This window comes from Myxine glutinosa, chromosome 6 (assembly GCF_964187855.1).
Source record: "Myxine glutinosa chromosome 6, kmMyxGlut1.1, whole genome shotgun sequence".
NCBI lineage: Eukaryota > Metazoa > Chordata > Myxini > Myxiniformes > Myxinidae > Myxine > Myxine glutinosa.
Genome location: NC_136266.1, coordinates 149,723,071 through 149,737,932, shown reverse-complemented (window position 1 = coordinate 149,737,932; position 14,862 = coordinate 149,723,071). Strand labels below are relative to the sequence as shown.

The 14,862-nt window shown below is 42.8% G+C and overlaps 1 protein-coding gene across 1 annotated transcript in view; it reads right to left on the bottom strand.

Annotated features, from left to right (window-relative positions):
• The window catches only part of PKD1L1 (polycystin 1 like 1, transient receptor potential channel interacting), a 156,617-nt gene that overhangs the window by 43,632 nt on the left and 98,123 nt on the right, over positions 1 to 14,862 (bottom strand). The window contains exons 16-21 of the mRNA XM_068119426.2: positions 13,794 to 13,919; positions 13,366 to 13,484; positions 13,096 to 13,206; positions 9,201 to 9,300; positions 5,367 to 5,435; positions 1,563 to 1,705 (exon numbers count right to left, since the gene is read on the bottom strand). Coding sequence (XP_067975527.2) covers positions 1,563 to 1,705; positions 5,367 to 5,435; positions 9,201 to 9,300; positions 13,096 to 13,206; positions 13,366 to 13,484; positions 13,794 to 13,919 — 668 coding nt within the window. The remainder of the gene's footprint in view (positions 1 to 1,562; positions 1,706 to 5,366; positions 5,436 to 9,200; positions 9,301 to 13,095; positions 13,207 to 13,365; positions 13,485 to 13,793; positions 13,920 to 14,862) is intronic.

Here is a 14,862-nt window from a genome sequence, read left to right as displayed (position 1 = left end):
CAAAGACCCCCAAAGACCCAACATACCCTGAAGACCCCCAAAGACCCCAAAGACCCAAAACACCCCAAAGACCCAAAATACCCTTCAAGGCCCTGAGGCTCAAAAAGACCCTGAATACCCAAAAACCCAAAAGACCCCGAAGACCCAAAACACCCCGAAGACCCAAAACACCCCGAAGACCCAAAACACCCCGAAGACCCAAAACACCCCGAAGACCCAAACACCCCGAAGACCCAAAACACCCCGAAGACCCAAAACACCCCGAAGAACCAAAACACCCCGAAGAACCAAAACACCCCGAAGAACCAAAACACCCCGAAGAACCAAAACACCCCAAAGAACCAAAACACCCCAAAGAACCAAACCACCCCGAAGACCCAAAACACCCCGAAGACCCAAAACACCCCGAAGACCCAACAACACCCCGAAGACCCAAAACACCCCGAAGACCCAAAACACCCCGAAGACCCAAGACCCTCCCTCTATATTTTCATCAGTAATCTCCTCACAGCTACGAACAATCGTGTCGTGGCCATTCCTTTGATGATGACTCCATTCTCCACTCCTCCACCAGTTATAAATCCCAGTAAATCCTCTTCCCAGTCCATTGCTGCTGATCACCTCTCAACTGTTAACCACATTAGTTGTGATCTGTACCTCATCCTCCAATTGGGGCGCCGACAACCTTTTCTCCTTCAATCAGTCCAAAACTCAAACCCTCCTTATATCCAGCAAGATCAACACAGCCACCTCTCCTTTTCTCATGTCCAGCTCTCAAGTCCTGCAGTCTTCCTCTATTAATTGATTCAGTATCATCATCTCCAGCAATCTCTCCTGGCAGCCTCACATCCTCAATATCACCAAATCTGCCTCCCATAAACTTGGTTTCCTCTTCCAAGCTCAAAAGTACTTCAATTCCCATCAGTTTCTCACGTGCCAAAAATAAAAGTCAGGCCAGTGATGGAATACTGGTTACCTGTCCCAAAGTACCGATGCTCCTCCGTCACTCATTGGTATTCTGGATCAGGTCCATGCCAAGGCTGTCTTGTCTGACTGGTTAACAATCATAATTTGTCTAGCCATCTCCAACCTTTGGCACACCATTGAGCAGTTCCTTCCCTGTGCCTCTTCTACCACTTCTGTCCCTCGTCTATCATAAGCACGGCAGTCAGTATTCCATCAAATTCTGTTTCTGTCCCTCTGTTCAGAAACCTCGTCCAGCTTCAACTAATCACCTTTTCTGTGCCACCCTCCCTTCCCTCAATACCAATTGACATGGCTCTTCTATTCCCCCCCCCCCCCCCCCCCACACCACCTCTCGTTGGAAGAGTCTGTGCAGCAGTGTGTTCCCAACTTCTATCAACCTGCAACAATTCAAGTCATGAATCAATCTAGACCTCATTTAATTATTACATTTTCCCATTTTCTTTCTTTAATTTTCACCGAGGAGGCCATCTTGGTTTTGGGCTCGACCCTTCCGCTGTGGTGTTAATAATAAAAAATAGGGCACAAGTTTCTTACTCAAACAACTCAAGACCACCATTCCCTCGATTTATTTATACCTGTTCCAGCCAAGGCTGAAAGGGCCCTCCACAGGACAGGTCCCCGGATGAAAGGTCTCTTCGTTGGGCGGATCCAGGCCTTGCAGCAAAAGCATTTTGTTTTGGAAGCTGGATGTAGTGCCAGTATTTGGTGGTTCAATATCCTGGAACATGAAGGTTTGTGTAAAGAAAAGCTTTGCCACCAATAGGCTCTAGCGGGCAATTTGTGGCGATATACTTTAAGGAGAAGTTCCATGCCTTAGGTCTTGAAATGAACTCAACATTTAAAAATCACAATATACTGCACTTTTAAAATTAAACTACATCTATCTATAATTCCAGTAATCTCTGTGTGTGTGTGTGTGTGTGTGTGTGTGTGTGTGTGTGTGTGTGTGTGTGTGTGTGTGTGTGTGTATGTGTGTATGTCTGTGTGTTTGTCTGTGACCGCTGTTTCTCGACAACCACGGGTCCGATATACTTGAAACTTGCCAGGTATATTGCTGGGGACCCGAGGATGTGCCTTTTCAAGGTTTCATATTAATCGGACAAGTAGTTACCGAGCTATGGCGATTTCTTTACCAAACTCCGCAAGCCGTTCGCTTTGGACCAAACCATTTCATGTAAATAGAGGGGGGGGATTGTCACCGTACTCGCAAGCCGTTCGCTTTGGACCAAACCATTTCATGTAAATAGAGGGGGGGGATTGTCACCGTACTCGCAAGCCGTTCGCTTTGGACCAAACCATTTCATGTAAATAGAGGGGGGGGATTGTCACCGTACTCGCAAGCCGTTCGCTTTGGCTTTGCGAATGGACCAAACCATTTCATGTAAATAGAGGGGGGGGGGATATAATTATAATAGATATAAATAGAGGGGGGGGATATAATTTTAGATATATATATAGTACGGGCATGCCCTAGTCTATCTATAATTCCAGTAATCTCTGTATGTCTGTGTGTATGTCTGTGTGTCGTTTGTCTGTGACCGCTGTTTCTCGACAACCACGGGTCCGATATACTTGAAACTTGCCAGGTATATTGCTGGGGACCTGAGGATGTGCCTTTTCAAGGTTTCATATTAATCGGACAAGTAGTTACCGAGCTATGGCGATTTATTTACCAAACTCCGCAAGCCGTTCGCTTTGGACCAAACCATTTCATGTAAATAGAGGGGGGGGATTGTCACCGTACTCGCAAGCCGTTCGCTTTGGCTTTGCGAATGGACCAAACCATTTCATGTAAATAGAGGGGGGGATTGTCACCGTACTCGCAAGCCGTTCGCTTTGGCTTTGCGAATGGACCAAACCATTTCATGTAAATAGAGGGGGGGGATATAATTTTAGATATATATATAGTACGGGCACGCCCTAGTAATTATAAAATAACGAGTGGATATGTCCATCAAGGATTGGTGATGTGATAGTGCGCGGCTTGATAGGACATGATGGCCGTAGAGTAACAACAACCACATGCCGGATGCGCTGCCCACTGTAACTCCGTGATGTCATCCGGCATCGCAATGCTTCAAGAAATGTCTCTTCAATGTGCCAAATGGAACAAATGGAGGAGTTGTACGTAAATTTAGAGGGCTATGTAACATTGCAAGACTTCATTATACCTCCGAAGTTTGGTGATAATGTGCAAAGTGGTGAGAGAGAAGACAGGAAAGGAAGAGAGACAAGGACAGATAGACAGACACAATCCTTTTATCTTTTATACATACAGTAACTTCAGAAAGTATTCGCACCACTTGACTTTTTTACATTTTGTTGTGTGACCGACTACGTTTTAAAATGGGTTAAATTGAGATTTCTCTGTCACTGATCGACACAATACCCAATAAAAATAATGTCAAAGTGGATTCTTTTTTTCTTACAAATCTTTACAAAATAATTTAAAAAGTAAAAGAAATATCTAATTTATATGAGTATTCAACCACCTGAGTCAATAATTTGTTGAAGCGCCATTAGCAGCGATTACAGCTTCGAGTCTTCTTGGGTATGTTTGTCGGCTTTGCACATCTGGAGTTTCTCCCATTCTTCATTGCAGATTTTCTCAAGCTCTGTCAAGTTGGATGGGGAGCGTCGGTGAACAACAATCTTCAAGTCTTTCCACAGATTCTCAATGGGATTCAAGTCTGGGCTTTGGCTGGGCCACTCAAGGACTTTCACGTTCTTGTTCTGAAGCCATTCCAGTGTTGCTTGGATGTATGTTTGGGGTCATTGGCCTTACCTATTGGAATGTAAATCTTTGCTGCAGTCAGTTTTTTGCACTCTGAAACAGGTTTTTCTCAAGGATTTGCCTGTATTTGGCTTCATTCATTGTTCCCTCTATCCTTACAAATCTCCCAGTCCCTTCCACTGAAAAATATCGCCATCGCTTGATGCTGCCACCACCATGCTTCACGGTAGGGGTGGTGTTAGATGGGTGTTGAACTGTGCTCGGTTTCCACCAGACATAATATAACGCTTTGCATTCAGGCCAAAGAGTTCAGTTTTCGTCTCATCAGATCACAGAATATTTGCCTCATGCTGAGTCTTTTACGTGCCTTTTGCAAACTCAAGGTGTGCTGTCTTTTGCCTTTTTCTCAGGAGTAGCTTCCGTCTGGCCACTCTCCCATAAACCTTAGATTTGTGAACTTCTGCAGAGACTGTTGTCCTTCCGGCATGTTCTCCCATCGCAGACAAGGAACTCTGTACTTCTGTCGGAGTGGTTATGTTCTTGGTCACCTCCCTGACCAAGGACCTTCTTCACCGGTTGCTCAGTTTGGTTGGACTGCCAGCTTTAGGAAGAGTCTGGGTAGTTCCATATGCTTTCCATTTCCTAATGGTGGAGCTCACTGTGCTCTTGGGAACTTTCATCATTGTAAAAAATGTTTTATGCCCTTCAACAGATCTATGCCTGAACACAATTCTATCTTGGAGTTATATGGACAGTTCCTTGAATTTCATGGTAAACTTTCTGCTCTGACATGAACTGACAACTGTGGGACCTTATATAGAAAGTTGTTTTTTTCTAAATCATGTCCAGTCAATTTAATTGGCCACAGGTGGACTCCAACCAAGTTGTAGAGACATCTCAAGGATGATCAAAGGAAAATGGATGCACCTGATCTCAATTTGGAATTTCATAGCACAGGGGTTGAATAGTTATTGACGCAAGACATTTCAGCTTCTAATTTTTAATTATTTTGTAAAAGTTTCTCTTAAAAAAAAATTCACTTTGACATTATGGGGTATTATGTGTAGATCAGTGACAAAAAATTCTCAATTCAATCCATTTTTAAATCAGGCTGTAACAAAAAAAAATGTGGAAAAATCAAGGTGCATGAATACTTTCTGAAGGTACTGTATATTCAATATTTGCCTTTGTCATTTGCAGTCGTAAGTGCCATTTTAAGTAAAACCAAGCGCAATGGCTTGTGGCTGGTTGAGAAACATCTCCAAAAACGACCCTGAAGGGGAAGTGTCCAAGCTCAGCACTTTTACCAGTAGCACCACCTGCAGTAATGTGCTGCAGTAATGGTGGATTCAGAAAGTTTTATTCTGGGGAAAGAAGCTCCATATGGTGCAAGACAATATCCTGCGTATCAAAGATGTGAAAACTCTACTGTGTTTGCATGTAGATGTCTGAGAGGCTTCAAATCACAGCACAGTTCCCACGGTCGAGAAGCGTTCCATCACTCCCGTGCACATATTGCCAGCGATCTCAGGTGAACTGCTCGAAACCCCAAATGCAAGGAAATTTAATGCATCACCTTCAGACCCATCCTAGTAAGATCTTATTCAACCGCTGAATCTAAAGCAATGGTCGAGGCAAATCTTACCAGGCAAGGCATGGTATTTGTGGTTCGCAGCAGCCACAGGGTGGCCGGGCCCAACTGCTGTGTGTTCATCTGCACAAAAACATGTTATATTTATTCACCCGTATCTTCAGAAAAATGTTTTAAAGCTTCAAACGTGAAGGAATGATCGAGTATGGTTGTAATTGTGAACATCCTGTGTTTAAAGTTTCACGAGGTCCGAGTCCGAGTGAACAAGACGACCACCTAAACTGGAAAAAAAGATGTCATGCAGAGCACGATACTTGGAAAATCCACGGCTCCCCCCTCAAAACATGTTGACAAGTATACATCAAATTGACCATTTCATCAAGATAAAAATTGACGATTCTAATCAAAGCTCGGTTCAATCGGATGGCGATTGATTATTTTTCAGATGAAAAATTGATGCTTTTAGGAGTTTGACCTTCAGTTGACGTTTTGACCTCAAAATAGTTGATCCCAAATTAGTGACTCAATATGCAAATGCTGTTCAACTTTCAAGTGAATCGGATGAAAAATGTCAATTTTAGAAATTCGATCTCAAGATGACCTTTGACCTCAAAAATCAATCGGCTTCTTCCTTATGATCAACTCTACCATTTGGTGCAATTTTGTAAAGATTGGTTTAAAATTGTGACCTGCAGGCGATTTACAGACAGACAAGCAGACAGACAGAATAAGGCACAAGACCAACCAATATACTTGAAAAATCTTCAATTTTGCAAGTAATAACTAACGGTCATTGTATACAATTTTATTTCGTTGGTTGTGAACGACTCAAAAACACATGAAGGCATTCCAGTAATCTATTGCAAAATAGGTTGTGCTTTTTAGAAGAAAAGAAAACGCTATTTACACATTTATGCTACATCGTGGTATTGCATAAGACCCACGGTCTGACACTGGCCAGTTTCAGCACCGACGTTGAACACAAGCTTGCTGCAGCTGTGTACCTCGTATTTGACAAGAAGAAAGGGGACTTCAACACAGGGTATTACTCATCATCCTCATCATGTACCATGGCCTATGCAGAGCGTTGGTGGTGCCAAAGCAGTTACTCGGCTACAATCCTGGTCGGATCACCACTCCGACGCAGGAATCCCATTTAACGTCCATCAAATGGACGGCACACACATATTGATGGATCACCTGCCTGAGAAACACCTGAATGACAGTTTATAGCTGGGTCGGGATTCAAACCCAGGCTAGATAGCTTAGAGGTGAGTGTGCGTACCTCCAAACCATCCTGCCAGCCAAGAGTATTACTAGATCTGAAAAAGCTACAGAAGCAAAAAGACTTCCACAAATATCCATGAGAACATCTGTTATCAGATGACAGTGTGTTTGGCTTAGTTTTACACCATTGTATCAAGCCGAAGCGGATAACCTTGGGAGTAAGATTGAAATCTCAATGATCAAGGATGGAATGACCAAGCTAACAGAAAGATGTAATATACACCCATGCTGTTGTATTGGAGCAAAAGACCATGGTAGCAGAATTGTTTGCTGTCAGGTTGTGATATCAGGTATAATTATTGACATTGGCAAAATTATTATGCCTGATGCCGTTAAACAGGCAAGCAAATTCATGACTGCACGTGAGAGACAATCAAAATGTACCAGCGCGTCATAAGCACACTGATGCAGTGCCCATTTCCAGTAAGCTCATATTCATTTTCCCGACCTCAGAAGGATGGCAAGCTGAGTTGTTGTTATTGTATAGCCCCAGGCAATTCTCTTGAACAAGCCGGCGGCACGGAGACAGCGGATTGATCTACCAGGAGCGACCCAGAGATGCCCCACATCTGGGATGGTGTACTGAGAATCATAGAGATGCCTTCACGAAGTCAGGGCCTCAATAGAGTTAGAGAAGGGAGAGAAGACAGAGACAAGAGGGAAAGGGCCGGTCCATGGGGACCGATCGGCACTTTGACCATGCCTGACAAATCCGGGTAGCAGGAAAGAATGGGGAAGATTCCCCCCCTCCCCGATTTCCAATCGGGGGTGCAACCACCATGGAGAGGCATCCCCAATAGTTGTTGATAGGCTAAGACAACCCTCCTGGCATTATGTTCGGCTTGACAAACATACCAGGTTCAGGTTTCCAAAACTACGAGGTCTCCATTGCTAGTTTACAGCTTAGTTAGTTGAAAGTCTCGGTCCGCCATCCAATCAAATTCAGCTGCTGTCATCATTTTACAAAGAATGATAATTGTCTTGAACTATTTCACCACCTCCATCGAGTTTCTGCTTCAAACCTTCCCATTATATTAAATAATTGCTAATACGGCACTTTCACAATGACACAATTCGCCCCAGAATGCTCAGCGTGCACGTGCAGAAACCTTTAGAAAGAGCAATCAAGCTGAGTTGTTGTTGTTGGCATTCAAGACATATAAACTTGTATCGTGCATGATCAGGAAGGATTGTTACCTAAGATGGCTCACAAAGCTTCTAAAAGAAGCCGAAAATATTTGGAAAAGTACCAGAGAGAAAGGGAAGTGCCTCTGCACAATGTAAGAGTTGGAGACGCCGTATCTGGTTTTTGAACACCAATGTGAAGGTCATATCTGGAGCATGTCAATGCACACGGTACGTTTGTGATGATATTTATGATTAATCATGTTTGGGAGGGATGGAGTGGGAGCTGTTTGAGCTGTGAAGGCCGTTATAAATTTATATATTTTTTGTTTATTTGGTTCCGGGCCGCAAGATAAATTATACTACACTAGCAACTATGGGCGGGGCTTCAATTGGGAGGCCCAAATGAAAAGGCAAAATATCAGAAATTGAAGGCTTTTTTTATTTTAAACGATTTATATAAACATCCGTTAAATCATATCACACGCAAATCATCAAAATCTAAACAGTATTTGTAGAATTTCAATAAAAGCCACATCACTGTTCATATCGGTAAATATTATCCCATTGTGTTTCAAATTTGGGCAATGGGCTCTCCAATATTCGATGTGTTCACGGTTTGAATTACGTAACGTAACGTTTGTGACGATGTTGTGACGATGTTTGTATTTACGGTAGTGTTTGATGTGATGGTATGAACATAATTTCGTAATGTTTTTCGTTTTTATTTTCGTAATCATTGAATGAACGTTTAATGTTTAATGAGCATAAGAATGAGTGTAATATTCCCTCAAGCAGGGCTTCAACCCATGTCCTTATAAAAGGTCTTTGTCTAAGGTCACCGAGTCTGATCGGTGCAGCCGTTTGTGCGGGACCCGGGAAAATAACGTTATGCAGCAGTCGAAACCTGAACATGCTGGAGGCCAAAGCTGAAATTGGAAAAACAACATACCCTATTTTACTCCAGGGGTTCCCAGGATTACCCACCCAAAATATCGTTGCGATTGGTTCAGCCGTTTTTGCGGTACCTTCGAACGGATGGACAGACGGACGGACATTTGGTGAATTATAATAAGATTCTTGCATCTATTGGTAAAAGGTGAAGTGTCAGCCCATCCTTGTGTGTGTTATATCCAGGGACGTCACTCACTTGTACCAACAGGAAAAGGTATGAACCCGACCCTTCTCATACACAAACTTTTCTCCTATTCCCTATATTCTCCTGAGTCTGATTTGCATTCAGGAACTGAGCAATTATCATTAACCAATTTGAAATTGCCACTCTTTCTTCTAAATGCTGAAAATTATGTTTAGAAGACGATTTCACTTACACATTGCATGCGAGTAACAGGAGGTTAAAAGTGTCTGGCGAGCATAACCGAGTCATTGAAAATGCACAAAATGGGCCTGAGCAAAAGGCCTCATTAGCATACATAGCCTCGCTTCAAAAAGTCCCGTATTAGGTCATGCTGGTACCTGCGTAGTTTCAGTCGGCTCGAGGAATAAGCAATCAAGAAGAGGGCCTACACTCCAGTTCCACAAGTCCTCAGACACATATAAAGTTGACTCCAAGGCCCTGTGAAGAGAGCAGCACCAAAGGTGCAGAAACATTGAAGCACAAGGGTATTGCAATAGTATAGGCACTCAACCACAAAGGATTGTCCAAACGTTGGTCTTTGCAAGTAAAAAAAAAATTAATCAATCGTTTTTCTCCAGCAATTTGAAAAAGCCTTGTGATAAGTAAAACAATCAGTGGAAACAACAGAACATTGATCAAAATTGTTCAAAAGTCAAGTCGCAAGTGAGCCCCCCCCCCCCTTCCCATGCCTCCTCCCACCAAGCCCTCTCCCTCCCACAGATCTCCCGATGTCCCTGCTCTCCACCTTGTACTCCCCGCTCCCTTTATCATATGTTTTATGTTTTATGTGTCAGTTTGTCTTTTTGTGATCAATATTAGCTCTTACACGAGCCTCGATCTTGTATACAAAAAAGAAAAAGGAAAAAAAAGGGATTTTTCCCTCAACTCGAGTCGTCACAAGTCGTATTGTTCTGACTGAATAGCATGAATTTTTATGAAATGCCGACATTTTTATGGAATGCCATCATTTTGATATCGTTGAAAATGAGTCACGTCCCAAAATGTTGAAAAAAGAAAAACAAAAATTACCTTTTGCTGCCAATTTTTTTTTTTTACTGCCAATTTTTTTTCTAGTGATTAATCAGCCGTAAAATGGGTTGGTCACTGATGGGTTAAGGGAAGGTTCATATCAGATATATTTGGTTAAATCAACTTCTGAGCTTGCATATCCTCGGTGCCGAAAGGCAGGAAAAAAAATCAACCCAGGACGACCGAGTATTCGTCGATGCATGAATGCGGCAAAATGTTAGTTTAGTTTATATAAATAGAACGGAATGTTGGAGTTAAGCACGTGTGGCCCCGCATTGTTCATTCGTAAGAACAACTCAACGCCACATGGAATTCCGAAGAAATCATATTGAGCCTTTCTCAACATGTCACCAAACTCTAGAAGCTTCGCTCCGCTGTGATCCAATGCCTAAGAAGCAACTCCCTCATTGGTAATTACATGGAACCAATAAGGACTGACTATGTAACTGTCACGTGATGTACAGACCGGAAAAGCTTTGCCCATGCTCGGAAGTGTCGTAAGCCAGTCACTACAATCTTCAAACCTGAACGACTATTTTATGTCGGCAAGTCAAATGTTTACAAGTCATGGCCCAAGTCATTTTTCTGCAAGTCGAGGGAAGTCACAAGTCAATAAAAATGTGGCTCGAGTCAGACTCAAGTCCAAGTCACTGACTTGAGTCAACAACTGCCAACATTTATATAAAATTTGGTGGAGATCGACCCAGACCTGTTTTGTTCCATGATTTTTAGTTGTATACATATAGAGAATTTCCTTGCCCGAAGGAGCAGGATAGGGGAGAGGGAGGGTGTGGGGGGGGGGGGGGGGGGAGTAGAGATGCCCATGACCTGACACTGGGTACCACCGACACATATGGAAAATTTGGGGAGATTAGGCCAAGGGGCTGGAATTCTACATAAATCAAAGAAAAAGTGTGATTGGCCCAGCCGTGTTGTAACCCCGCCACGCGAAGCGAAAAGCGGGGTTAAGCAATTGGTTCATGTCCATCCATCCATCCTTTCATCTTATCAGTTCATGATCGAGAAACAATTGATTTTAATTGAATGTTACATTTTGAACACAAATCGGAACATGAATAGGGAGAGAAGTTTACTCTTTTACTGTACTTTGTCTCTGAATTCGTCCCGATTGCACATGTGCCGAGAGGAGTGAGATAATATTTCTACTCTGTCTGTCTGGCAGGAAAACAAAATTGAAAATCATTCCAAACAGGAAACTTACTGTTTTAAGGACGTCATAAAGGACACAAACAACAGGTACAAATGTCTGAGAGGCTGCGTCTGTCTGTGTTAGATGGGTTAGATCGGGTGGTGTAATAGACACTGCGTTAACGCCGAAAAATTCGAGGATTTATTTATTTATACAACTTTTACAATTATCAAGTCACAATTATCAAGTATTTACTTACAATTTACTTACTTATTTACAAGTAATAATTATCACAAAAAAATTATACAGGTGGAGTTGCATCCAATGGTGAAAATATCCTGTCAATCGGACCAACGGTTGCAGAGAAAATCATATTTATTCTGTGCGGACAAACAGACAGACAAACGGACTCAAATGCAATACCCTCTCCTCAGGTGAGGTTAACCAGGTGTTCATTGTGGGAGTTTGAGCGGGTGAATGGGGGGGAAGAGTCCCCAAATCCTCTCAATATAAATGTTTATCATATAGCGCCACCAAGTTGGCATTGGGTATTACAAGTCATAACCAAAGAAAAGCATACAAGTTGGGGATCTATCATTTGTGTGTTTGTTTGACTTCTCTTCACTCTGAAACCACTTACTTGGTGGAATGAGTTGAAAACTGAGGTTCCAGGTGGGAGGGAGGGAGAGTTATCTCTGATACAAACAAGTATCGTAAACAACACCTCCTGGTGTAAGCTGGTTTTCCAAGTCTTGTAATATGCCAATTTTGTGAATGAAAACCAGAAATATAGAAGTGGGGAATTAAACCGCACACAAGGACGGGTTCTGTACTCGTAATTACCGACCACCGGCAGTGACAAATTATGATTTGTTTATTAAATCCGAAGTGATGAACAGAATACAAACATAAGACTTACATACAGATAAATAAATAAAGAACAAGTTCCTCAAGCAAGTTAAACAACAAACAACAACAGGCATTTTAAGGCTATTTTCCCTGCAAGAGCGGGGGTTAGCCTTGCGGTCCCCATGACAATCTTCTCCATTTTGCCCTATTTTCTGCATCTCTCCTTGTTAACCCCCTTGCCCGCATTTCTTCTTCCACCATCTTTAGCCAAGTTTTTCTCGGTCTTCCCTGTCCTCTACTTCCTTCTACATTCATTTCCATCACTCTTCTCAACCAGTCACTTTCATCCTTCCTCAACACATGACCAAACCATCTCAACCTCTGCCTCTTCACAGCATCCATCACAGGCTCTATTCCCATCATCTTTCGCAATTCATCATTTGTCTTCCTCTCTCTCAACGATACTCCGCACATCCACTGAACCATTCGCATTTCCACCCTTTCCAGCCTTCGTTGCTGCTCTACGTTCATTACCCATGTCTCGCTCCCATAAATCATAACACTTCTCACACATGCAGCATACACCTTTCCCTTCAGCTTCAACGACACTCCCCTCCTCGTCAGCACGCCACTCAGTTCCCGAAACTTCTTCCATGCACATCTCACTCTAGCAACCGTTGCCGAGTCTGATCCACCTTCTCCATTCAGCATGTCTCCGAGGTAGCAAAATGTTTTCACACCTTGCAGCTTCACGCCGTCTCCAAGATCCAACTCAACATTTCCTCCATCTGCAGCTCCCTCTGTGCACACCTTACACTTGAATGTAGCTGCCACACTGGTTAATGACCCTCTCAGACCACTACATTTTTGATGAACCCACTCAGCGCACATTGTACATTGAATGGAGTTCACTCCGACACCCTTCCTGCACACAGCACATGGCCACTTCCCAGTTCTTTCCACCTCACCACATGCTTTACCACTTGCCATCACCTTCGTCTTTCCGATATTCACCTTCAGACCTTTTGCCTCCATACATTCCTTCCACTTGTTCATCTTTTCTTGGTTCATCTTTCTTTTCTTTGTCAAGCAAGATAAAAAATAAAGTTAACGTGTATACGTTAACATTCCATATGAGGTATACGCATGAATAAGCTACACTTGAGGAAGGTCCCAACATCATGAGGTTGTGTTGATAAACCCACCTAGAAAAGTGTGTGTGGACAGCATTGTGAAGGGATGAGGTTTCTGGGGAAAACTTGGAGAAGGCAAGGAAGACCACTAATGCCAGCGTGGGCATGTAAAGAATAAGCTCACTGTGGAGGTAGAGGACACAGAAAAGCATTCCTGGGTTACACAGAGAAAACCCTGGCAGTGTCAAAGACTGTGATTTCATCAAAACATGGACTGTACATTGACTACAAAAAGTCCAATCTTGTAACATCATGAAAGAGCCAGAAAAGAAGGAAGCATACCTTAGAGTGCAAGACAAAGCTACGCGCTTACGGCTGCCATGCCTTGCTAGCTGTCGAGATGCATAAGAAGGAGGCTTTGCTTGGCAGATCAGATGTTGTCGCCTCTGGACAGAATCATTCTGTGTTGACATAAAATTTTATAAAACAGAGGTCATTCAGAAGTTTATTTGAGATCAAGATGAGAGCATTTTTGGCAGACTTAAGGACAGACCCTTAGTACAGATCCCCTATCGCTTCCCCAACTCTCCCCATTTTGCAAAAGTTTAAATATAAATTTGAAGTACATGTTATAAATACGACACTGTCCAGCTAAAGTTGACTTATCAGATCTGAGTTATGCTTCTGATTGAGTTCAACATTACCTTGGACCAGCCATACTAGGACATCCCAAGCCCTAGATTCAAATTCATTTTTAGTTCTGGTCTTACTTTGGGACTCAGCCAAGCTGTGCATGGCACACGGGCAGCTTCTGGATTGTGATCGCAAACTCTGAGCCGCGCACGATGACATCCTCGGAAAGATTTGCAAACTAGCACTAGAGCCACAGCCAGTATCTGCAGGGTTTTTAAAGGTTCAAGTTAAAAACAAGAGAGGACAATGCAATAGTTTCATTCATAGACAGGTGCATATTTCATTACCTTTTCAAGACTGTTTAACCGATATAAAATCATTGTATACAGAGTCAAGGCTCTTGGAAGAGCTAGAACACACAACAGACCAGGAAGCAACTGAAGAAAATGAATAGTAGAAAGAGAAGGGGGAAACGCCAGCAATAGAGCCGAGGGAGAAGGTACACGGAGACGGACAAACAAGGGATACGAGTAAGGCTGAAGGGTAGGGCAGAAAGCAGGGATGGATAATATGGATACAGAAGCAAGGTCTAAGGATGGAAAAACTGGAAGTTTAGGGGTGTGGGAGGAGGTAGTAAGGGGAGAAGAGACAATGGTTTTGGATTGGCAAAATCTGAGATGTTGGTGAACAGTTGTCTGAAAGAACAGGAGGGAAGAATGATATTGAAGAGAGTGGGGAAGTTTGTTCCACAGCCAGGAAAATAGAGGAACAAATGAGTGGACCATAAAAGTTAGTAATGACACCTAATTTAATTACATATGTTACATGAGATATAAAAAACAAAACGATTCTCCATTTACAGTGCCTTTATAAAGTACTAGCTGAGGTACCCGGCTTCGCCCGGGTTGAATAAGAATAACACAAATATATGATGAAAAGAACATGTATATTTTAGAGCAACATCACAGTACATTTCCTACATGACGTTTTGTCAATTTTCAATTTCTCTAAACCTCTGGGTATACAACATTTCTGGTTTTCTTACTTGGTGCCAAGACATAAAGATTGCTTGGTTTTCCAACCCTCGAGCAGCCCACGTAAAGCTGGCCATGGGCAAACACTTGTTCTGTGAAGTTCAGGCCTACAACCTTCATTGATTGCCCCTGCGCCCTGTTGATGGACATAGCAAAACATAGCCTGATGGGG